Source organism: Panicum virgatum, chromosome 2K (assembly GCF_016808335.1).
Source record: "Panicum virgatum strain AP13 chromosome 2K, P.virgatum_v5, whole genome shotgun sequence".
Lineage (NCBI taxonomy): Eukaryota > Viridiplantae > Streptophyta > Magnoliopsida > Poales > Poaceae > Panicum > Panicum virgatum.
This window is the reverse complement of record NC_053137.1, coordinates 10,683,736-10,709,534: the sequence shown is the minus strand read 5'-3', so window position 1 is coordinate 10,709,534 and position 25,799 is coordinate 10,683,736. Positions and strand designations below refer to the sequence as shown.

The 25,799-nt window shown below is 42.6% G+C and overlaps 1 protein-coding gene across 1 annotated transcript; it reads right to left on the bottom strand.

Annotated features, from left to right (window-relative positions):
* Positions 1-18,529: 18,529 nt before the first annotated feature.
* Positions 18,530-24,078, bottom strand: LOC120695061. The gene is made up of 2 exons (XM_039978381.1): positions 23,954-24,078; positions 18,530-19,515 (listed from the first exon to the last, which is right to left on the bottom strand). The coding sequence occupies exons 1-2, from the start codon at positions 24,076-24,078 to the stop codon at positions 18,792-18,794; spliced, it is 849 nt and encodes a 282-aa protein (XP_039834315.1). The 3' UTR covers positions 18,530-18,791.
* Between the last annotated feature and the right edge of the window lie 1,721 nt (positions 24,079-25,799).

Sequence of the window (25,799 nt, the reverse complement as noted above, 5' to 3'; positions counted from 1 at the left end):
GCCTGTTGTTAGGCTTTATTAGGTTTACCAACTTCTAATTCGATCAATTCTTTGATTTGCCTACCAGAGTTCGAAATTAATTTTTGGTCAACAGCATAGGATGATAGATGAATGTTGTGCAACGGCAATGAAACTCTTATCTTCTATATAGGAGCACGGAGCACCCCATGCATGCCTGTTTCTGCCATCATCAGTTAAAAGAAAATGAGATTGACTTTTCAAGTCATTCTGATTCTTTCCATGGAGATCTCCTACAGCCATACTCTTGTCATTTGCACCATCCCATATTACCTACAATTAGACCACCTGACTGTGATTTTTTCAACGAAACAATTAAACTTTACTCTCCTGATCCTGGCTTGATGATGATGATAGAATATTTTTCCTAAAACATTTTACTAAGGAATCAGAGTTGCCTTATTGCGTTCCACTTATTTTCTGTTGGTTCAGTATTTGTTCGTCTTCCCAAATACCCACTACTAGAAAACAGGCCAAAAGTATCGGTTGCTGTTGCAACCGATACTGATGTGAGGTATCAGCGTACCGGTTATAACAGTAGCTGGTACTCTGGCCTATGCCGAGCCCAGCACGGGACACTGGAACTTAGGCACACCGGGTGGTGCCTCAAACCGGTACCAAACGGCCACAGTAACAAAGGCACCGGTTTGAGCCATTAACCGGTGCCCATTTTGCAGGCAATGACACTGGGTGATGCCGCGACCAGGTGCCGCCTGCTGGCCATGGCAAAGGCACCGGTTGGTGCCGTGACCTGGTGCCGATGCACAATATTTAGCACAGGGTCTGTGGCACCAATCGGTGCCTTTGGCCCACCCCTATGAGTACCCCAGCCCCTTCACCCTCCAAGCTGCCGTGAACTACCATGGTCGATTTATAGGCTTGCATGGTTGTACAAACCAATTATTATTGGTACTGTCACGGCAAATAAAGAGTAGTGAACTACCGGTTATTAACTCAATACTTATAAGCTCCACATGCTCAGGAGTCATGCATGATATATTATTGGGCATACTTTTGATAGGCATATGTTACTTAAACATTGGTGTATTAATTTTGAAATTATGTATACATAACACAAATAGTAACTCCATTTGCTGGATGATTGCCATGTTGTTCTAGAATGAATAAAACAAGTTCCATGAAAAATACTCGAACTAAGAAATAAAAATGTTGTATAAAGAATACAAATAGTTCTCGGAACAAGAAAACATGTTCCCCAGAACATTACAAATGTTCCAACTCTCTTGACAGGTGAGACTGATTCTCACATGCAAAACCATTATCCTCCTCGGTAACTGGCCTGGTGCAAAACCGGACATCTCCACGCGCCTCTGACCAATGTGTAAAAAAATGCACTTCTTCCATGAAATCCACACACACCTTCAAAATTAAAATGTGAAAAAGAAAGCATAGGACCTCCACCTTATGGCTACCCTTGGCGGCATAGGACCTCCACCTTATGGCTACCCTTGGCGGCAAGTGTCTCGAAGCCTCCAACTCTAGCTTCCATGCCAATATGAAGCTGCCTACGATGGGGCTGATGTGGTATTCTCTAGGCGGCTTGTGCGCCTGAAGGAGGCCACACTGCCGCAGAGCAGAGGTGTGGAAGTTGTAGGATACTCAGAAGGAAATCATGGGTCCCTGATGTCGCTCAACCCTGAAAGTCTATTTGCTGTATTTGGTTTCATTCATCACTTCAAGGCTTGCATGCAATGCAACCTCCAAGTAGAGTAGTTCATAACTCGTCCATGTGTTCTCTCACTCTCACACAACTGAGTGTCTTGATGCAACCCAACAATCCTGAAACGACACCACTGGTGCTTCAGCATGTACAGGTCGTTTTATTGGCATGCCTGGTGGTGTCTTTACTATCATCGGTACAACCGAACCAAGCAAATAAAAGAGTCAACTTCCAGCTAGAAATTAAGTCATATCTCTCTCGATCTCAGGACATCAGGGAGCACATGATCTGCAGCAATGCTGCTTTACTTCTCCACTCCTTATGGCATGCAGGAAGATTTGCGCGAATGCGTGTCACCCGAAAAGTGAATGGAGTAAAAATGATGTAAACTATAACTTCACGTCCATTTTCGACATCAGTTGAACACTCTGTTTGTATCATGGGTGAAGTGAAGTAGAAGGCAACTCCGTAGCTTAAGTGTGATCCCTGACAACACGCAGTTTGTGGCCATACATAGTTGTGGAGGTGAATTATTATCTTATGCTATTTCTGGTTCTCCAACTTGTGAAGTGATGAACTTCTAGTTTCTTACAATAGTTTACTAGTTTAAAGCTCACCAAGTCCCTGATCTACAAACATTGTATGTTGTGCTTAGTACGTATGCTTAGTACGTTGTGCTTTTCATCCACGCATGCTTAGTAGGTTGTGCTTTTCACATTGCTTTTGTAACTTACGATCGTCATTAATTACAGCCTTACATGGGTCAAACATTTTGCAATGCAAAATCCTACGTTTGATATCATTTCCTAGCTAGCATCCAACCTCCTAGCAGATTAACTAGTTCATGTGCTCTCATAGAACTTAACACGGTCCCGAAACTACGACACTGCTGGAGCTTGAGCTTGCACAGATCTTTCTATAGGCATGACTCGCCGTGATTAAATAAAACTGAATATTATTAGTACAATCATGGAAAGTAAGAAGTAAATTATTAATAATTAACTCAAGACATAATAATCTCCTGACATCTCTAGGGACCACATGCCCACTTTGCTACATATATAATTAAACATTGGTCTATCAATAATGTATTTAGTTAATACTCTTTTTTATTATTGGCAGAACGATGCAAATTAAGGAGTTAACTAGTAACAATTAATTCAAAACTTTAACTCTGGCCATCGGAGATTACATCAATTTATTCATGCTTAATGCACGTCCTTTTTGTGATATATATTCGGCATATGTAGGGTCCATTATTCATTTTTTTCCTGAGTTATGCTTGTGAGGTTATGGTTATATATCAGAAAACAACAACGCATTGTATCATTATAATTTCACATGAAAATAAATGGCCTTTGGCCATGATTTTTGAGAAATAATAGCATATTTTCTTTTTGTATGTAAGGTTAAATATTTGAAATCACCATACGAGCTGAGGACTACGACTATAAGGAATCCAGGATAGTTTAGTCATTTTTTTATGTGCACCTTAATAAATTATTTCTTAATCTTGATTGACCGTTGAGTTGCAGAATGATTTGAGGATGGAAGACTGGAGGCACAATATTTCTTGGCACGAGGCACAGAATTATTATTATCCTTCCGATGACAGAGAATTACAAAAGCTAGAGAGACACATTACAGGGAATTTTCCCTTCCAAGATGGCTTGAACGCATGGCGGCGTGAATGCAGAGGCTTGCAGAGTGCAGACCCCAGGGCCAGGGTACGAAGTCTCCGACTCTAGCTTCCATGGTACGATATCCTTAGGACAGCTCGTGCGCCTTAATGAGGTCGCACTGCCGCAGAGTAGACATGTGGAAGTCGTAGGATACTCAGAAGGAAATCATGGGTTCCTGATGTCGCTCAACCCTGAAATAGTCTTTTGCTGCATCTGGCTTCATCACTTCATGATTTGCTTGCAACCTCCAAGTAGAGAGGAACTCTTCCATATGTTCTCTAACGCATTGTGAGAGTATCTTGATGTAACCTAGCGACTCTGAAATGACACTACTGATGCTTGAGCTTGTACGAGTCATTTTATATATTGGGCGTGACCGGAGTACATCATTATTAATTACTATCGGTTGTACAACACCAAGCGTATAAAATGCAGGCAACTTCCAGCAATTAATTGATTTCTCACCATACCTCTCAAACTCAGGACATCAGGGAGCACAGTACATGATCCTAAGCGATGCTAGCTGCTTCATTTCTCTATTATTACCGTGGAAGGGCATGTCCATTTGCCACATATTTGGACACTGACACTGCATCATTGCAGTTTAGTACTCCCTCCGTTCCAAATTATAAGTCATTCTAAGAATCTTGGAGAGTCAAAGTTTCTCAAGTTTGACCTAATTTATATGACAAGATAATAATATTTATGATACCAATTAAGTATCATTAGATTCTTTGTTAGCTATATTTTCATAGTGCACCTATTTAATGTCATAAATCTTTATATTTTTCTCTATAATTTTGGTCAATCTTTGAGATGATTTGACTCTTCAAGATTCTTATAATGACTTATAATTTGGAACGGAGGGAGTAGCTAGTAAGAAGTTCCACAGCTTAATTATATGTGATCCTTGAGACATTGTCGAGGTTGTGGTGCTAACTTAACGAGGTGCTGTCTGAATTTGTTCATTCTCGTATGTGTTGCTATGGTTGGATTAGAAACAACAGCGGATCATTATCATAATTGTTCATTTAACATGAAGATACATGACCATGGCCATTATTTCTGTGACACAATCACATTTTTTTTGCATGTAAAGTTACCTATTTTTTTATTTTAAATCACCATAAGAGGACTATGACTATCAGGAATTCAAGATAGCTTAGTCATTTGTTTTATGTGAACTTGAATAAAAGATTCCTTAATCTTGATCGGCCATTGTGAGATGAAGAAAGATTTGAGGAAGTGGAAAACTGGAAGCTAGAACCAAAACTAGATTAAGAAGCAGCACTTAAAGAAAGGGAGACAATGATATTCACATCATATACGTGAAATTTCAAACGCAACACGTCAGTAATAAGGCTTTAATTTCTGTGGTAATGCTTTTTTATAAATTAAAAAAAAAAGACAATTCATATAGCTTTGTCGCCTCTGCTATGCATATCTGCATGCCCATTGGTGGCTTCTGACCTAAGGAGTGCATCCGAGCATGGGCATGCATGTTTGGACTAAACTAAAGTATGTGAGCCGGATACCCACAAATGCGTGCACTGGCCAGGTTGCCTTGTGGCTGGGATCTTGCTGGCAGTTATCGTTGTTGTGGCCGTGACCTGCACTGATAGAATCAAATGGCGTGCACGGTGAGGCCTGCATACCCCAGCCAACCTCTCTGAGCCTCCGACTCCTGCTTCCATGCCTAGTGTGCCTCGCGCAGGCCGCGCAGCGCTGCTGGAATCCAGATCATACGAGACCGAAGAGAAGAATGGGATTCCTGATGCCACTCAATCCTGAAAGCTTTTATGCCACCTCCTAATAGAGTACCTCATCCTTGAGTTCTCTCTCACACAGTGCGTGTGCCTTGATGCAACCTAACAATTCTGAAAGACTGAAACGACAATTTATAGGCATCCCTGGTGGTATACATCTCGGTACAACACAATCATGGATAAAGAGTCAACTACCGACAATTAATTATAACTGCTATAAAAAACAATTAAGTTTAACTGTAAGGAAATTTTTGTATCACTTTGATTGAATCTGATCCCATTTAGCTCTGCATGTAAATCCAGGATCGAAATATTTCATAAACACTACCGGAAAATGGTAGTTTACCGTGTGTGCAAGGGTTTGCCGTGTGCACAAAATCGGGCACACAGCAAAGGTCTTTTTTGCCATGTGCCGCCCGCGAAACACACAGCAAAGAGGTTTTTTGTCGTGTGCCTGGCTTGGTACACGGCAAATCAGAAACTTTGCCGTGTGCAATAGTTTTTTGCCGTGTGTCTAAAGTTTAGCACACGGCAAAGTGTTTAAAAATTTTTTGATTCCACACTCCGAATTTTTTCTGCTATCCACATATTGTACAAGGTACTCCATGTTAATTTGTGGTATTTTTCTTGGTCTTTTTTCTATATGTAATCATTTTATTTCATTAAACATATTTTTTGGGGATAAGTCAAATTTCAACTACAAGTGTTTTGAATAACGAAATATAATGAATTGAAAAATAATATTCATGTTATTGAGTCCAGTGTGAGGCCGCATCCATAAAATAGGAGGGAATTTCGAACATCTTGCTCACGAATCATGACCACGAACATGTGGCTAAATCATTTTAAAATTGTATAAAAAGCAAACAAAGTCCGAAAAACATAAATTTTGTCATAATATCATGATTTCATACATCGAGGCTATGGTAAAAAAATCGACAAGGTTTTAAACAAGTTATCACGTACGTTCCTTACAAATCGAAGCATCTCCGGAGAAAATCCATTGAGTTGAGAAGGAGTCGTTCAGATTTTGAGTCAAAGTGACGGACAAATTGGGGTTTTACTTCAAAACTTTTTGTATATGCAACACATAATTTAGATTCTTTCGTGCCAAATTTTGGTTATTTTTTGAATTCGTCTGATAATTATAATTTAGTTGTGTGCAAAAGGCATAAAATTGGAAAATGCTCATTTGTCGTGTGCTGGCACACGGCAAACTAGTTTGCTTTGCCGTGTGTCGTGGGCACACGGCAAAGTAGACTAGTTTGCCGTGTGCCAGATCTATAGCACACGTCAAAGCCGTCCCGCCCCAGTACTTATCCTCTCCCTGCCGACTCACACACGAACACAACGCCACACACCGTCCGCCGCCCCTCCCACCCCGTGTCGGCCGCCGCCCCTCCCTCCCCTCCATCCCCTCCGGCGAGGCGCCCTTCCCTCCCTCCAGCGAGGCTGAAGCGGCGCTCCTACCTCCCTCCGGCGCGGCCCAGGCGGCACCCCTCGCTCCCCTACCATGGCGGCGCCCCTCCCTCCCTCCACCCCTCGTCAAGCAGCGCCGGCACGCCCTCGCCCCTCCGTGAGCAGCTGCGGCGGCGCCCTCGCCATCCTCGACTTGCAGCTGCGCGGCCCCGCCTCTCCCTCACCGGCGATGGTGCGACCCCTCCCCTCCCCAGATCTGCGACGTGGATGGCCGCCATCGCTCCCGCTTGTGGATGGCCGTGTGCGCCACCGCCGTCGCCCCCTTCCTATAGCGCGGCCCCCTGGCCTCGACCCGAGGTGGCGGCCCTGCCTCTCCTTGGCCTGTGGCGGCGCGGCACTGCCTCTCCCCGAGAGCAGCGGCAATGGCGCGGCTCCGGCATTCTATCAACGGCCTGCAAGCGGTGGAGCGGGGGTGCGGCTGAGGCTGCTGCGGTGCGGCGGCGGTGCGACATCGACGGTGGAGGCGCAAATGGCTCCAACGGCGGGGGAGCGAACGGCGACATCGGCCGGCATGGCAGTAGCGACGGCGGCGGTGCGACATCGACGGTGGAGGCGCAAATGGCTCCAACGGCGGGGGAGCGAACGGCGACGGCGGGGGAGCGAACGGCAACATCGGCCGGCATTGCAGTAGCGGCGGCGGCGGGGGTGCGGGCGGCGGCGGGAGTGCTGCCGGGCCTGCATGGATTTCCTTTTTTTATTTGCTATTCATTTTTTGCCGAGTGTCAGAAAATGCACACGGCAACCTCTTTGCCGTGTGCCCGACAAAAGGCACACGGCAAACGACCTCTTTGCCGATAGTTGTATACCGTGTGCACTTTGTCATGTGTTACACACAGCAAAGCTTTTGCCGTGAGTTTTTCAGCCTTTGCCATGTGCTTTTGGCACACGGCAAACTAGACGACTCCGGTAGTGAAAGCTTTCCTGGTACTGGTCGAGATTCTTAATGATGCATGGTTCCTATTTTTAAAGCTATTATTCAAATTGAGTAATAATTGAGTAAATTAGAGAGCATGTTTTGATGCCCTAAAATTCAATGAAACTTAAATTTTACCCATATTCAAATTTTTATATTTTTAAAAAAATTGTATTCCAACTAAAAAATAAGTTAAAATAGTTTCTCTATCATCTACTCTACCTCTGTTAAAGTTGTATAATTTCTAGACCCATTTAACTATTATTTTCTTGTTATCAAAGTTGGATTGAAAAAAAAGGAAAACCGCTCTGCTATGGTGAAAATCAGAGTGGTTTTGGCGGCGGGGGGGGGGGGGGGGGGAGGGAGGGAGGGGGATGTGGTGTAAATCAAACGGTTTCAAGAGTTCAGGATGTACGATATCCAGTTTCATAGTAGTTCAGGGGGAAATTCGGACTTCAGTGAGAGTTCGAGGGTATAAAGTGGACTTGTTCCTTTAGAAAAATGCTGAATGAACATTAAAACATTATCGGGGGTATTTCTTTTATCATATTTAAGGGCTCTGAAGAGCCACATTGCCACGAAACAAAGGGAAGAACAACATATATTCTCTCTGGTTGGTATACAAGATTAGCCACAAGCCAAGGAGTTTATAAACAAAAAATATCGCTAATTCCATCTTCTATACTGAGATATACCATCAGACATGTAATATGATTCGTGCTCTCGCAACGAATTGAGCCTTTAGGTGCCCGTGCTACATAAACAGGGTCCTCTTTTTTTTTTTGCTGCACACAGAAGCAGCACTACTAAAAAAACATTTTAAGGGCGAGTAAAAACCTATTTTTAGGAACTGGTGCGCTACCCACCTCTAATTTTCGTAGCTTAAAATAGGATTTGTAGGAACGGGTAACATGCCCGCTGCTACAAATAATTTGTAGGGGTGGATCATGGGCTCACCCACTCCTACAAATCAATTTGTAGCAACGGGTGCGCCCATGACCCGCTCCTACAAATCATTTTCTAGAGCACGAAAAAAATTAGAAAACGACTCGAAAACAACAAAAGAAAAAAGAAAAAAATACCCATACTAATCGGCCACCACCACAAGCTCCTCTCCTATCGAGGTACATTTTTTTGATGAAATATATGCACTTGCGTAAACCGGGATTCGAACCGCCTTCCTCAAGTCTCTTGCGTACTTTCCTTACCGCCACACTACACAGTCACTTGTGACTCTATGGGGTATGCTATTCTTTTATATTAATTATGAAATTGATTTGTAGGGGCGGGTGATGCCACCACCCGCCCCTAAAAATATTTTTCTATTTTATCAAAAAAAAATATTTAATTGTTTAATATAGCAAAACAAATTAAAAATATATGAAACTTCTACACCATGATTATTGTGAACTATATAAATATAAAAAATATGCCAACTATATTTCAGTTTATATAAAGGTTAAGTTTATGGAAACTTTAAAGTATGGATTCGGTTATATGAGATACTACATAGTTATTGCTATTAGAGAACTTATAATAATTTTTTGGACCATTAGATGACCTTAAATGAAAATGTTATCAACTATATAGTTTTAGATCTCATCATTCTCTACAATTTTGATATAAAATTTGACTTCATCCGAAATTTTTTTTGTGTGGAACCATTTGTAGGGATGGGTCATGCTATCACTCGCCCCTGAAAATGCCACCATTTGTAGGAACGAGGGAGGCCATGACCCGCCCCTACAAATGACACCATTTTTAGGGGCTGGTAACACGCCCCTAAAAATGCTTTTATAGGGCGGTCGCATGCTACAGTATACTACTAAAAAAGATACCTTTGGCACCGGTTGAAGAGGGCCTTTGGTACCGGTTTTTCCAACCGGTACCCGGAAAGTGGTACCAATGGCTAGGGTCATCAGCATCGGGTAAAAGAACCGGTGCCTAAGGCTCTCTTACCAAAATATTTTTGTCAAAAAGGTCTGGCCGGGTTTCGAACTCAGGATCTCTGACTTCACATGCACCTTTCTTACCATCTCACATACACATCACTTCTGATGGGAAGAGAGATATTTTTCTTTTAAAGTAATCCATGGATGAGCCTAAGGTACCGATTGGTAACACCAACTGGTACCTAAGGCTCCTAAGGTACCGGTTAGTAGCACCAACCGGTAACTAAGGCTCATCCATAGGCACCGGTTGGTGGTAGCACCCGGTATTAATGTAAAAATTACCACCCGGTGCCTATGGAGAGCCTTAGGTACCGGTTGGTGTTATCAACCGGTACCTAAGGCTCGTCCATAGGTTCCATCTAGTATAGGTATCGGTTTATCTTCATATCGGTACTTTTGGGTGGACTTTTGGCGTGTTTTCTAGTAGTGGCAACCCTGCTCCATTTGTAGTAACGGATGAAATTTTGGTCCGCTCTTTAAAAAAATCGGGGCATTGCTACAAATTATTTTTGTAGTAGTGCAAACTCCTAGCTAGAGAAACAAAAGCTTATAGAGAAGCTAGCCAAACTTTGCTTTCCTGTGTGCCATTCTCGTCGAGGCATCTTCCAGGCATTCTAAACGAGTTGTATTTGTGCACAGCTGAACACGGATTCGTCATATATAGTATATGGTCACCACATTGGGCTTCCTGATGCCGCTCAAGCCTGAATGTCTTTACCTGCATTTTCCTGTCGAGCAAGCAAACCTAGCAGAGTAATAACTAGCTACACTATTAGTGCTTTAGCTTGTACAGCAGTAAAGGTCGATTTATAGGCATGCATGGTTGTATAAACCGATTATTATTGGTACTTATATATCATGGCAAGTAATGAGCTAAGTCAAGGATATGAAAGTTGAAAAGCGGCTATTCATTTAATATTTTATCTTTTAAAATTGAGTTTAGGAATGTCATACTATCAAGAGGGACATGAACTCTTACAATCTTCTCAAGATGTAATCCTATGTCAATTTCTTTTTGCAAAATCAATCGATTGGGGGTCAAATGAGCCTCGGGACGAGAATTCACCGGCACCGGCAGCGTCGCAGTGGCCACCTAGCTGATTTAGAGTTGCTTATGGTATTTGTTCTACAGACTTATTGTTGTTGGACTAGACTTGTTTAATTAGTTGGACTTGTGCTTGTTGAACGTTACACTTATGGCATCAATGTTGGACTTGTGCTATTTGTGATATTCGTGCGATGTAGCGTGAGATATTTGTGTTATTATGTGATATTTGTGATGGATGTGCCTTATATATACTATATCGCTTGTATGGAATGTATGTATGCTTTATTTGTGATGATGAATGTGGTTATTACATAAAAAACAGAAGAAAAAAACAGCAAGCTTTGCCGAGTGTTTTTACCCTGACACTCGGCAAAGCAACCATTTTTCTATTTACTGGAAAACTGATTTGCCGAGTGTAATTACCTAGACACTCGGCGAAGTTTGAAACTTCGCCGAGTGCTGCAGATCTGGCACTCGACGAACTTTGGATCTGTGCCGAGTGCCACGCGTCTGGCACTCGGCAAAGTTCCCCTCCCCCGTCCCGTTCGCCCATCCCGTTCGTCCCGTTCGCCCGTTCGGCCGTCCCGTTTCAATTTTTTTGCCGAGTGCGGCGTGGCACACGGCAAAGGTTTGCCGAGTGCCCGAGAAAAAACACTTGGCAAAGCCGGCTTCGCCGGTAGAAGAAAGGCCGTGTGCGCTTCGCCGAGGGCTACACTCGGCGACTTCTTTGTCGAGTATTTTTCTGCCTTTGCCGAGTGTCTCTGGCACTCGGCAAAGTAGGCGAGTCGGGTAGTGCATTTTGAAATCTCAAGAATTTACTGCAGACAAAAAGTGATGCTCTCATATAAAAAAGGCACCTTTGTTTGTCATAATTGACCGATCTGAATTTGCTCTGCAACACGGGAATTAAATATTTGATGCTACTTTCCTAGTGTAAATTCTGAGTTTCTGACTAATGGTTCCATTTTTGAAGTTAAATTGAGTGATTTCATTATTAGATTGAAAAAAAATAAGAAAGCAAATACCATATATATATACACACACACACACATATATATATATATATATATATATATATATATATATATATATATATATATATATATATATATATATATATATATATATATATATATATATATGACACCCCACGTCTTGCCATCAAGTGTAATGCCCAAGCTTGGCCGATCTGCAGACCGGGGCGGCGTCTCTGAACCTCCAACCTGGCATTGTCCACCTGAGCATTACCAACCTCTACATGCTAATCATGGACCGAACATTACCCCCCACCATGCATCTCAAAGTCATGCATGTGTGATGGGCTGGTACATACAGGAGCTAATGTGCCTCGCGCAGGCTGAACAGTACTATGGAGGAACTAAAACCTTGGTATTTACAGATTGTGGTTTCCTGATACTGCTCATTACTGAATATCTCTAGAGAAGTTTTTTATTGCTGCAACTTTTGCTCGATCATTTCTTAGCTTGCATGCATCCTCCGAGAGGACAAGATCTCATGTGCTCCATCTCACAGATCATGTGCCGTGCACAGGTCATTTTATAGCTAGGCATGCCTGCTCGTATGCATCATTACAATTAGTATCTTCTTGCAAATAAATAATAAAGAGTCAACTACTAATAATTGAAAGGAGCTTGGCATAGATGTAATGATATAATACTACACTAGCCTCAACAGCACGTCCATTTGCTGAAATAAACAGAAGACTACGGGCCGGGAAGGGGCCATTAGCGCCGGCTCTTTATAAAGTGTACTATCAGTTGGTCAACCGGTAGCACGGCCTTACCTGGGCGGGCGGGCGGGCGCGCGCGCGCGCCCACACACACACCGGACTAGACAACGGGTAGTGAAATATAATCAACCAGCTCACTCCCAGTTTAATTTGTGTCACCAGCCTATAGCCAAATAGGAGTAAGTGACAATTGAACACCGCATCGTCATGTCGTCATCATCATCACTCACAAATAACTTGGGCTCCTCTGTGCTGAACGTTGCTGCATATTGCTAACAACATCTATCGTCCAGGAAGGTTCGTTCAGGTTTATGTGAAATAGAAGAATGCATGGATCGGATCAGCCGACAGGCAGAAATTATTGGGATTAGTAACACATTAATTATGGGGGAAAAATTGAACCAACTTAAAAGTGGAGGGAGTCACTCACCTCTTGAGCTAGCTTTTGGGGTGTAGCAAGACTTTCTCCGGGTGTGCGCTCCGTTGGGCCGACTCTCCTGGTTTTTGGGCCGACAATTGGTATTAGAGCTGGGTCTGCAATCTCCTGTGCCCGTGCACACTCGGGTGATGCAGGCCCGAAGCCCAGTGGACTCATGGGTGTGAGACCTGTGTGTGCTCGTGTGTCGAGCCGGTCAGTGGTGGACCTGTGAGTGTGTGGCCCGTGTGTCGGGCTGGTCACTGGTGGACTGTGTGGGTGTGGGACCCCGGTCAATGCTGAGGGGGCAACAATGTGTGACGGGGGAGATTGTTCGGATTAGTCCCACATTGGTTGTGGGGGGAGAGTTGAACCAACTTAAAAGTTGTGGGAGTCACTCACCTCTTGAGTTAGCTTTTGGGGGGTAGCAAGACTTTTTCTGGGTGTGCGCCCCGTTAGACCGACTCTCCTGGCTTTTGAGTCGACAGAAATGAGAGGGATCAGGAAACAAATGTATGAGCGGCCCGATCCCTCTCATTCGTTTCCTGGAAAACGGAATAAATTGAGTTGAAAAATGGATTGATACGGTAGATCCGGACATGCTCTCTGCTGGCTGAAAATTAAATTGGAAATGGATTGTCCAGTACCGATTTGAGTTGTTCAGTGGTTCTGGCTGGACTCCCATGCATAGCTCTGTCTCGGACTCTGATGCTGCTGCTATTGCAAATTGATACCAGTAACAGTAAGTGTGATAATTGCTTGAAAAAAGTGTAGGGACATATTTTATTTATATTGTTTGTACCATGCACGGTGCCATCAATATTCCTGTAGTAATGTGAAATGTTAAGAACTTAAGAATTGAGTTTTGGTTGCCCTTCTTCGGCTTGATCGAGATTGTGTCACATCCGGTTTTAAGAATAATACCGAATGCATAACTATATGTATGCCAGAATCAAGTTTCATACATATAGAGACATTATAAGTGAATAATCAGTAACAGTATCATGAAAAAGAGAAAATAAAATAATTAAAAGACTATTAGAGTTATACAACTTATCCTGGAAACGAAGGCTTCCAACTTCACAGGCAAACGACTGGGGGTTGCGTACGCCTAGAACTCAGCAACATCTTCAGAAATCTTTATACACCTTCTCCTTCTGAGCAGCAGTAAGCAAGGGTGAGTACACTTATGGTTGGTACTCAGCAAGGCCACCAGAAATAACCAGAATGTAATTTATATCCATCTTTAAGTTTATTAATCATGTGAGGGTCCAAGCCGCTCTTGACCGTGAGCACGACTGATATATCAGTTTTACACTCTGCAGAGGTTGCACACTTTACCCACAATTCGTGTTTCCCATGTCGTCCGGGTTTGCAAAGCCCTTAAACACTTCCTTTGGTGAGTGGCTAGGGATTCACTACGAGACTTTTCCAAAAAAATCATTATATGTACGCACTGGTCCCTTTTTCCGCGGTACCTCAGAAGACGAAGCTTCCTTCACCCGCTCCTCAAAGCTCAATAACCCAAAAATCCACCAATCCAACTCCCCAGGCACGACATATAGATCATCTAGTTACTTAGCCAAGACCAGAGCCATATAGTATTGTGGTTGCACTGTTTTCTTGGGTGGTTCTCCATGTTCCAATTAAATCAAGTATTCTCATAAATAAGCATAGATCGAAGTATGGTTAGGGTCACTTGCCTTTCTCCAACGAAAAGCTACTCTTACTGCTCTTCGGCTCTGGCTCACTTGGAAATCTTGATTCTTCAATCTTCGAACAATGATCCTTCTACTCAGAACAATTATCGGGCAAACATACAAAGCAAACAATAAGATACATCTAAGAACAATACACCAAACAAAAGAAAAGCTTTAAAAGATCGCACTAAAAGATAGGGCTTGTTGCTATAGTTATGAGAGCGCAAGAAACGCGAAAAACGGAACTAAAACGGTGATTCTATAGACTAAACGGTGCTTCAGGGATCTAGTCGCGATTAACAAAAGGGTTAAGGACTAACAGAAAAGATTTGTAAGACACAACAAAATGTGCTCACGGAGGATAACAAGGTGATAAAACTATTGCACATGTCACAAGGATCACGTGAGCGCAAGAATCGATGAAAACGGAGTTAAAACGAAGAAGTTATAGCCAAAACAAGGTTCTAGTGGCTTATTTGTGAAGAAACAGAGCTTCCATGGGCTAGATCTGAAGAAACTAGAGGTCTAAACATAATTAAACCTAAACTTCAGGGGGCTAACTTGAAAAACTACAGGCTAAGGACGGTGGGTTCTATATTAGAAAAGTTCGAGGGGTTTTCTAAAAAGTTTTGCATTAAAATAGAAATATTTTTAAACTCAGGAGGACCGCAGGTTTATTTAAACAAAATGGAGGGGCTCTTTTGCAAAACGCACCCTGGTTGACCGGTATAGGTTTAGTTGACTTGGATTGGACCTAATTGTGGCCGTCCGATCGCGATCTAACGGTCAGGACAGGTTTGGGCGGCTGGCGGCGGCACAAGCGACCTGCGGCGAGCTAGGGGCGGCGGCGCATCGCCGGACTTGGCCGAAATGGCCGTCCGGTGCTCGATTCGAGCGCGGTTTGCACTAAGGGCAAGCGCGCGGCACGAGCAACTCATCTAGGGCGGTGGCGCAGAGCTAGAGCGGGCGGAGCGGAGCTCGTAGCGGCGCACGGAGCGACAGCGTGGGCGCCGGCGGCGAGCAGACCGCGGCGGGGGCTCGCCGGCGTTTCGCGATAACGCGATTCCGGCTCGGTTCAATGCGGGTTTTGCTCGGGGAGGTAGCGCACGACGCCAGGAACGCGATTGCGGCCTCTACATGGCGGATCGGCGGCGTTGAGGTGGCTCTGTGGAGAGCGGCGGTGGAGCAGAGCCGGCGGGCGCGGGCGCGCGCGCAGGAGTGAGAAGGGGAGGGGAAAAAGGGGTCGGAGAGCTCCCTTGCTACCTTGCGAAACTTTGGGGCGGTGAACTTGTCGAGGAGAAGGCACGGGGTCGACGGCGAAATGGCGACGACTCGCGAGAAGGAAGACACCACGACAAAGAGGACGACGAGCTGAGCACTAGGGTGGTGTCGGATTTCACCGGAGATACACGGATGCGAAGGATGGTGGGATTCTGGGAAAAAGATTATTTTAGGGATTCCCAAACAAGGAGCCTCCCTATGGGTAGTCTATATTTTTGTGTGGAGTTGCCATGAGAGGTTGGTTTAATATATAGGGAGAAAAGTCTCATTATCCCACATCAACTAGCAATGTGGTACTAAACCTCCCTCCCATGCTAATGGGCTTTACGTGCATTTAGCCCATTAGGGAACACATGAATGGGCCCTTGAGGTCCATTAGAGATTTATGTACTTTTGATAGACTTAGCCCATTTAAAATTCGGAATTAATTATTTTCGAAATTAAAATAATTCTAGAAAAATCTAGAATTCATATTTAAAGTCCGAAAAATATTCCAAATGGCCCAAAAATTCTAGGAAAAATCCTAGAAATATATTGGGACCTAACGAACTCAAATAAAATATTTGGAGCTCATGAGTAGATTTGGAAGAGCCTCTAAAAATTATAGTTTGCTCTAGGGAAAAATAGGAAAAGAATCCAAAAAAATCTGGAAAATTCCCAAGAAGAACTTTTGATGATAGAACACGTTTTGAAAAGTTTTCACACTCAACAACACTTTGCATGTGACATGAATGCATCACCCGAAGAACAACTTCATTTAATTTGAAAAACAACCAATATTTATTTTCTTTTACACTAAATTCTCTGTGAAGAAAAATAAATGTTGAGAAAATTTTAGAATTGTGAGAAAATTGTTGTTTTAATTTTAATTTTAATCACATCCTGAAATTCAAAAATTTCAGGGTGTGACAGATTGTTAGTATTCCTTCATTAAAGTGGAACACTGGAATTCAAGTGGCCGCCTGCACTTGCGTTCTTTCTTAACCTTCCAACTGAATTTCAACAGTGATTAGTATTTTGCATTTTCTGTGGCCAGAAGTTTGAAAACTGGCCTGCACAGGGAATGCTACAGATCTTATAAGTATTCATGATGAGTGTACCTTTTTGTCTCTATACTTTTTTTTCCATAACTCAATGCTCAGTGTGTGCACATTTCTTTGAATGTAAAATTGAATGAACTGGTGAGATCGGAGAAAAATTAAGATACAATGTTGAGGCATTGATTTGTATTGTTTAGGTTGTTTTTGTGAAAAAAAATTATCTGCATACAACGGTAAGCCAAAAAAATGTTTTCTCTGTAAAGTGCTGATATCATGAGCATCTTAGTTTTTAAATTTCTTGCCTGCAAGAAATGTCACATGCACAAAGATATGTAGGATGAATCCTATTAATTATTTTTTGCATATACTGAATTGTATTCATGCCTATTCCTTTGTTGATTTTCTTTTATTTTGTTTGCTGGCAGTGTTGCTGATCTGACGAAGGCATACCCAAGTATTGAAAAAAATGATCTGGTTTTGCTCCAGGAGATTGCCTGCTATATGCTTCTGGCATCCGGAAATGTCTATGTTACTTCGGCAAGAGAGAATTTCAGATGCTCAGATGTGTTGACAGACTCTGTAATTGCCTTAATAATTCTGAAACTTTGGACGCAACAGTATAAAATGTCTGGACCGTACTTTTTGTAGGACATTGATGCCCTTACAGTTTCAGCTTTATCTTGTCGCTGAATTTGTTTATCCATTACTCTTCACAACCTTAATTCCTTATAAATGTAATTGTTCAAATATATTTAAATTAAAATTCAGATGATGATGTCCTGACTGTTGCATGCCTATTGCATTCAGGATTAAACATTCTCTTGCCTCTTAAAGTAAATTATTCAGAACCAATGTAAGGTCGCGAAACTGAAGAAGACCATTGTGTTGTTCTTCATGGCAATGTAAGAATTGACTGTTCCTTATTATGTCAATCAAGATAGGAGAAAGCCTGAATTTTGTTTTTGGTTAATTGATAACATGTCTTGCTGTTGTCTTTGTAGTTGTGGTGTTATAAATGGTTATTAGTGTTTGAAATACTGTACTTGTGCACGAAACTTTTATACGTTGTATTAATTGCCTCTTGTTTTGGTTTGGCTAGCTTCAGGGAATGAGAGGGGTGAGTGGTTGAGTAATCTTTGGTTTGCAGTGTTTGACCCGGAAAATAGACACTACAAGCACTTCAACGTGGTTTGCTGGTGCATCAACATTTATATGATGTGTATATTTATTTGTACAACTCAACCTGATTTTGTTCTGTTTTTTGTCAATTTGTTTCCGGTGGAAGATTGTAACTTTGGGAAGATGGTTGGTCAGGTAGCTGAATCCGATGTCCATTCCATGATACTAATTCAATTTAGATTGACTCGAGGCTTTTGACTTTGCAAAAAGCTTGTATGTGTGTCATAGTCAGAAGAATTTCTTCTGTTAGAACTTAGAATTGCGAGCTACAGCCAGCCAAGCAACACACACATTTACCTCTTACATCAGCATCAATCTGGCCTAGATAAACTTCCCCTGAAGTGCAACAATTTTGTTGATTGCCCACTCTTGTAACCTGTCCGACATCAGGTAATATGTTGTCATGGGACACATGACCGACTTGACCAGTTGTAGTCAGCCTGCCAAGTGACTGAAGACACTTCTGTTGGATATCCCACTACACAAAACTTTGGAGGGTTTTTTTTTCCCTTTTTTGCTTAAAACATACAGATTGCGCAGCATAGTAGTTAGTAAACAAAGCTATCGGCAACAGCAAGATGCCTCCATATAAGCACATTGCATCTCCACATTTTACAGGGGTAGATGAAGCATTGCAAACGTTTTCTACTCTTCAAATAACAGTAATTAGTTCCAGACTTCTGGGCTTTCAAGGTTTGCAGCACATAGCCAACGGTTACACAACTAGATCAAACGATTTAGTAGTGCAAGTGCAGACACAAAAACAACCAAACAGCGAAACTGAAAAGTCTGCTTACATATCCCCAGTTTAATGCAAGTCTCTGATTACTAATCTCTATGGAGAATGAAGGCGAGATTTCAGCACAAGCAGATGGAAGACGCATCCGTCACTCGCCATCAGCATCAGCGTAGAACATGCTTGGGTACACCCAAAAGGGCTGCAATTGGGTGTACCAGTTCCTCTTGAACTCAATGTCAGGGTCATTGTCTGGATCCCACACAGCATCTGCCTCATCACCAAGCCCATGCAAGATCCAGGGTACATCATAATATGCGTAGTACAAGCAGTTGTTCCTCCTACCCCATCGTCCCGGGCTGATGCAAGAAAACGCAGGGCTCCTCACATCGCTTCCAATAAAGAGCACGTAATTCTCCAGCTTCTCTACCTTCACCCAAACTGCAGGTACAGTTGACATGTCGAGGCGATAAGCTTCGTAGTTGACAGGTGCCCCATCAAATAAAAGGGATATGTAGTGGTCAACAATGAGGAGTATGTCACCACACACCACAAGCCATGGCCTTAGATACGGGCATGCATCCATGTCATCCCACCACACAGTTGATATCTCCTGCAGACCAAGCTGGGGGGCCAAGGATAGAGTGTGGAGCCTGTACTCATAGTCCAGCGCAATGAACTGACCTTTGAACTCCACAATCTGCTCAATCCGTGAATCATTGAGCCTTAGTTCTGACCAAGAATCACTTCCAAGTGGCCAATCAAGCAGGGAGTGTTGGGTGCTGCCTTGTTTGGGTGCGGCGCAAACTAGGAGGTGTGCATCATGTGAGGCGAGGGGAGCTGTCAGCATGCCAGAGTAGAAATAAGTGTCCCCACTGTTAGAAGCTCAATTCTAACTCTCATTGAGCTGAGAGGATGACAATGAACTTGGGGCAATTTTCTGGTTTTCTCATATTCACAAACTCAAAGCCATGCCAACCCAAGGGGCTGGGGATACATACTTATAGGCAGCCAGCCAAAGCTTGCTGCAGCAAAAGATGCTAAGATGCTAGTCAAAAGAACTAAAGCTAGATGCTGTCCTAGCAAACTGAAATATGCTAAAGGAATATATGCCCTGGTCCTTGCAAGGACTCTATGCCTTATCCATTTTTGGGTTTAGAAAAGCCTGCCTTGTGACCAACACCAGCCCCTTGTGCAGATAGTGTTGCGCCGAAAACGAACACGGCCTATGCTTTCCAATGTGTCAGATGACCTAGCTAGTGGAATGAAAGGTGATCGTCGTCTACTCACCTACTGCTATGTCCTGACAAAGAATGCAATTTTAGGTATGCACCTTGCATTCTTTGGTTGGGACGAAAGGAGTACATGTCGTGTCCTTGTTGGCTGGCACACGAGGAGGCGGAGTGGAAGCAGCACCAGTGGCCTGCTTTCTTTTTCACATTTTAATTGTGAGGGTATGATTTCATGGAAGAACAGTATATTTTTTTTCATTTTTGGTCAGAGGTGCGTGGAGATGTCCGGTTTTACACCAGGCCCGTCACCGTGGAGAACAACGGTTTTGCACGTGAGAATCGGTCTCACTGGTCAACAGTTGAAACATTTGTAATGTTCTCAGGGAAATGTTTTCTAGTTCTGAGAACTGTTTGCATTCATTATACAACATTATTATTTCTTGGTTAGAATATTTTTCATGGAACGTTTTTTATTCATTATAGAACAATTTACTTTCCTGGAATATTTAAATTTTTCCTTGGAATATTTTGGTTTGTGCTCACAACTATATCCACAACTTCCTGATAGAATAATTTCATTCAGAACCTACAACGTGGCAATCAACCAGCAAATGGAGTTACAAATTGGTATCCAGCATACATAATTTCAAAATACACAGCAATGTTCAAGTAGTAGATATATGCCTAACAAAAGGATACCCAGTAGCATACATGACTCCTGTGAGCATGTGGAGCTTATAAATAAGTTTTGAGTTAGCAGTAACTGGTAGTTCACTCTTTACTTGCCATGATATATAGTACCAATAATAATCGGTTTATACAACCATGCATGCCTATAAATCGACCTTTACTGCTGTACAAGCTAAAGCACTAATAGTGTAGCTAGTTATTACTCTGCTAGGTTTGCTTGCTCGACAGGAAAATGCAGGTAAAGGCATTCAGGCTTGAGCGGCATCAGGAAGCCCAATGTGGTGACCATATACTTCGACGAATCCGTGTTCAGCTGTGCACAAATACAATGCGTTTAGCATGCCTGGAAGATGCCTCGACGAGAATGGCACACAGGAAAGCAAAGTTTGGCTACCTTCTCTATAAGCTTTTGTTTCTCTAGCTAGGAGTTTGCACTACTACAAAATTATTATAAGTTCTCTAATAGCAATAACTATATAGTATCTCATATAACTGAAGCCAAACTTTAAAGTTTCCACAATCTTAACCTTTATATAAACTGAAATATAGTTGGCATATTTTTTATATTTCTATAGTTCACAATAATCATGGTGTAGAAGTTTTATATATTTTTAATTTGTTTTGCTATATGTAAACAATTAAATATTTTTTTTGATAAAATAGAAAAATATTTTTAGGGGCGGGTGGTGGCATCACCCGCCCCTACAAATCAATTTCATAATTAATATAAAAGAATAGCATACCCCATAGAGTCACAAGTGACTGTGTAGTGTGGCGGTAAGGAAGGTACGCACGAGACTTGAGGAAGGCGGTTCGAATCCCGGTTTACGCAAGTGCATATATTTCATCAAAAAAATGTACCTCGATAGGAGAGGAGCTTGTGGTGGTGGCCGGTTAGTATGGGTATTTTTTTTCTTTTTTGTTTTGTTGTTTTTGAGTTGTTTTCTAATTTTTTTCATGTTCTAGAAAATGATTTGTAGGAGCGGGTCATGGGCTCACCCGTTGCTACAAATTGATTTGTAGGAGTGGGTGAGCCCATGATCCACCCCTACAAATCATTTGTAGCAGCGGGCATGTTACCTGTTCCTACAAATCCTATTTTTAGCTATGAAAATTAGAGGTGGGTAGTGCACATGTTCCTAAAAATAGGTTTTTACTCGCCCTTAAAATGTTTTTTTAGTAGTGCTGCTTCTGTGAGCAGCAAAAAAAAAATAGAGGACCCCGCTTATGTAGCACGGGCACCTAAAGGCTCAATTCGTTGCGAGATCACGAATCATATTACAGGTCTGATGGTATATCTTAGTATAGAAGATGGAATTAGCGATATTTTTTGTTTATAAACTCCTTGGCAAGTGGCTAATCTTGTATACCAACCAGAGAGAATATATGTTGTTCTTCCCTTTGTTTCGTGGCAATGTGGCTCTTCAGAGCCCTTAAATATGATAAAAGAAATACCCCCGATAATGTTTTAATGTTCATTCAGCATTTTTCTAAAGGAACAAGTCCACTAGAATGCTGGTTCAGCAGGACAACAACAATGGCACCTGGAATACTGACCGTTTCTAATTTGAAAACGTAGAGCATCATTCATTTGAACTGCTTCTTGTAGATGCATGTGTCTGTAGCAAGATGGTTTGTCTCATCCTACCAGGTACCTTACAGTTGCCACGGCGAGTCAGGAGGTGGTGTCCAACACTGCAGCCGCACCTTGCCACCACTATAGCTGGCCATTTTAAGCCCATGCAGAATCAGGGATGGTGGTGAGGCTTCCTTTGTTGCACGCAGGAGCTTGTACAAGTGATTTTAATAGCAAGCTTGGTTGTGTAGCACATCATTACTATCGGTACAACCAAGCAAATTAAGTGTCAAATACTAGCAATGAATAAATTACTCTCAAACTTAGGACATCAGGGAGCACAGTACATGATCCTCAGCGATGCTGTTTCTTCATTTCTCTATTATTACTATGGAAGTGATCTATGGCGTCACCACTGTCGTTGGTGCAGTTTAGTAATAAAAAGTTTAACAGCTTAATTATATGTGATCCTTGAGACATTGTCGAGTCTGTGGTGCTGTCTAAACTTGTTCAGTCTCATATGTGCTTCTATGGTTGGATTAGAAACAACAGTGCATTATCTGATCATTATCATTTATTCATTTCACATGAAGATACATGGCTGTGTGGCCATTATTTCTGAGAAATAATCGCTTATCTTCTTTTTTCATGTAAAGTAACCTATTTTCTATATTTGAAATCACCATACAAGGACTATGACTATCTGCAGGAATCCAATGTAGTTTAGTCATTTGTTTTATGTGTGCACTTAAATATAAGATTTCTTAGTAATCTTGATCGACCGTTCTGCGTTGCAGAAAGATTTGAGGAATTGGAAGACTGGAATCTAGGGCCAAATAGATTGAGAAGCAGAGACTAAAAAAGGTAGCAAATGATACTCATATCACATACGCAAATTTTCATACGCAAAAGTCCGGGGTCTCTAATTAGGGCTAACAAACACGTCTGTAAGAAGGCTTTCTGCGGTAGTGCTTTTTAAAAACAAAAACAAGAAGAAAAATGGACAATTCAAAACTTTGCCTCTGCTATGGATATATCTGCATGCCCATTGGTGGCTTCTGACCTGAGGAGTGCATCCCAGCATGCGCGTCTTTGGACTAAAGGATGTGATCCGGATGGCCATAACTGCAAGCAAAGGCCAGGTGGCCTTGTGGCTGGGATCCTAGGGCAGTTATTGATGTTGTGTCTGTGACCTTGCGCCAATAGAATTATATGGCGTGCATGGTGAGGCCTGCATACGCCCCAGCCAACCTCACTAAACCTCCGACTCCAGCTTCCATGTCTAGTGTGCCTCGCGCAAGCTGCACAACCCTGCAGGAATCTGGAAATCATACGAGACCAAGAAGAGAAGAATGGATCGGATTCCTCATGCCGCTCAATCCTAACAGAGTACCTCATCCATGTGTTCTCTCTCACACAATGCTTGCGCCTTGATGCAACCTAACAATTCTGAAAGACTGAAATGACAATTTATAGGCATCCCTGGTGGTATACATCTCGGTACAACACAATCATGGATAAAGAGTCAACTACCAACAATTAATTATAACTTCTATAAAAAACAATTAAGTATAACTGTAAGGAAATTTTTGTATCACTTTGATTGAATCTGATACCATTTAGCTCTGCATGTAAATCCAGGATCGAAATATTTGATAAAGCTTTCCTGGTAGTGGCCGAGATTCTTAATGATGCATGGTTCCTATTTGAAAGTTATTATTCAAATTGAGTAATAATTTTCATTAGGTTCTTATTCCTACTAGGCCTCTCATGTGTAAGTGCAGCTTCATCAGTCTTAAGCACTACATCGAACACCTGGTGCAAGTGTTGGTGTCGGCGCTGCTCTTGACATCAGTCCCAGCTTCATCAGTCTTAAGCACAACATCGAACATTATTTCCACGGAGAATGAAGTCACCATGACACGAAGTACAGCTCCCATGGACACCTCATGCTGGGGCAGTGCGGAACCCTGGTAAATAGCTGATTTAGTGGTCTGTGGTGCTGCTGCCAGTAATGATGCTGAGGTCAGGAACTCGCGCGATGGAAAAAGCTAGCAGAAGCTGAGTGAGGCTGTTGAATGCCATCGGCCAGCTGGGTCCTTCCAGCCTCCCTCCACGGTGTGTGGTGTTCAATGGAAAAATTTTATGGTGCATGGTCCCACTTTCATGCCTAAGTATAAAGTTCGTATGTAGGAAAGCAAGTGCGCTTCTTGCCACTATGTCAGAAAAACATATTAGTGACGGCTGTAAATCCTCATTGGCGATGGCTATAATACGCGTCACTAAATTTCGTCACTGATGTGAACCACATCGGTGATGTGCAAAAATCTGTCACTAATGACTATCATTGGTGACAGCTGTTTAGATATACGCGTCACTAATGACTCTCATTGGTGACGGCTGTAGAATACACGCGTCACCAATGAGTAGAAAAGATGACGGCTGTAGGTATTGCACGTCACCAATTACTGGAAAAGGTGACGGTTGTTAGTGTCACCGTCACTGGACATACAGTGACGCGTCCTTCCTTTTACCCGTCCCAATTTTTGCATATGTACAACTAAAATATTGACGCCTAAACAATAAAGATGTACAGCTGATTCCACATTACTCATTGATTCCACAATTCACAGCTTCGACATATGGCACATTGATTCACAGAAATAAAGTATACAAAGTGTCACAAACTCATCTTAGTGCCACATAGATTCACTTCATACAGAAATAGATAGGTTCACAAAGTCATAACATAATGCTCTAGCTTATTGTTTAGTTCAAGGAAGCTGGATTGGTATAATGGAACTCTCCCTTCTTGTTGATGACTTGGGACAATATGAAGCCGGCTTGTTCTTCCCTAATGCTGCACAGTGAACTTTCATCTAGTGGATCGGTGGGCACTTCGAAGTTCTGCATGTTAAGGGAACAAAATTACCCATCAGTACTAAGACTTTAGACATAACAAGATATATGTTCGCTATGGATAAATCCAAGAATCATACGGGCATATGCAACCTCCTAACTGCGTAGCTCTCTCATGTGTGCTCTCACACAATGCGTGGTCAATTGGTGCTTGAGCTTCTACAGGTCTCTTTATAGGCATCCTGCTGGTCGGGTGAACCGACTACTATTATTGGCACAACAATGCAAGGAGTTAACTACTAACAATTAATCAAAACTTTAACTTCGGACATCAGGTATCAAATGAATTTATTCATACTTAATGCACGTCCTTTTGGGATATATATTTATCATGTAGGATTTATTTATTTATCCATTTACTCCTGATTTATGTGAAGGGAAACGGGCAGGCTACGCTAGCATCGCTACCGCATATATCCAAGATACTTGCGAGTAGAAGATCATAGATCGTTACCACTAGACGCGCAGCGCAGCGGAAGAAGTCGCGCGTCGATGTAGAGGAAGTAGTCGATCACGTCCCACGAACCGAGCTCCTCGTACTTGATCCCAGCAGCCGATCAGCGCAGCAATCGCAGCAGCGCCTCCACGGAGTCCACACGTACGGGGATGAAACGCCGGGCGTCGGTGTGCTAGCACCGCACGCACGGCAAGGGCGGCGGCCGAGAGAGAGGGAGGGGCGGCGGCTAGGGAGGTGGCGCAGCTCAGGGTTTCGCCCCCCTAGCCCCTCCCTCTTATATATAGG

Excerpts from the sequence above, each read along its gene's own strand:
- LOC120695061 (XM_039978381.1), bottom strand. The coding sequence starts at position 24,078 with ATGGGAGCTGTACTTCGTGTCATGGTGACTTCATTCTCCGTGGAAATA. Across the intron at positions 19,516-23,953 it reads GACACCAACACTTGCACCAG|TGGGGACACTTATTTCTACT; the intron begins GTGTTCGATGTA and ends AGCTTCTAACAG.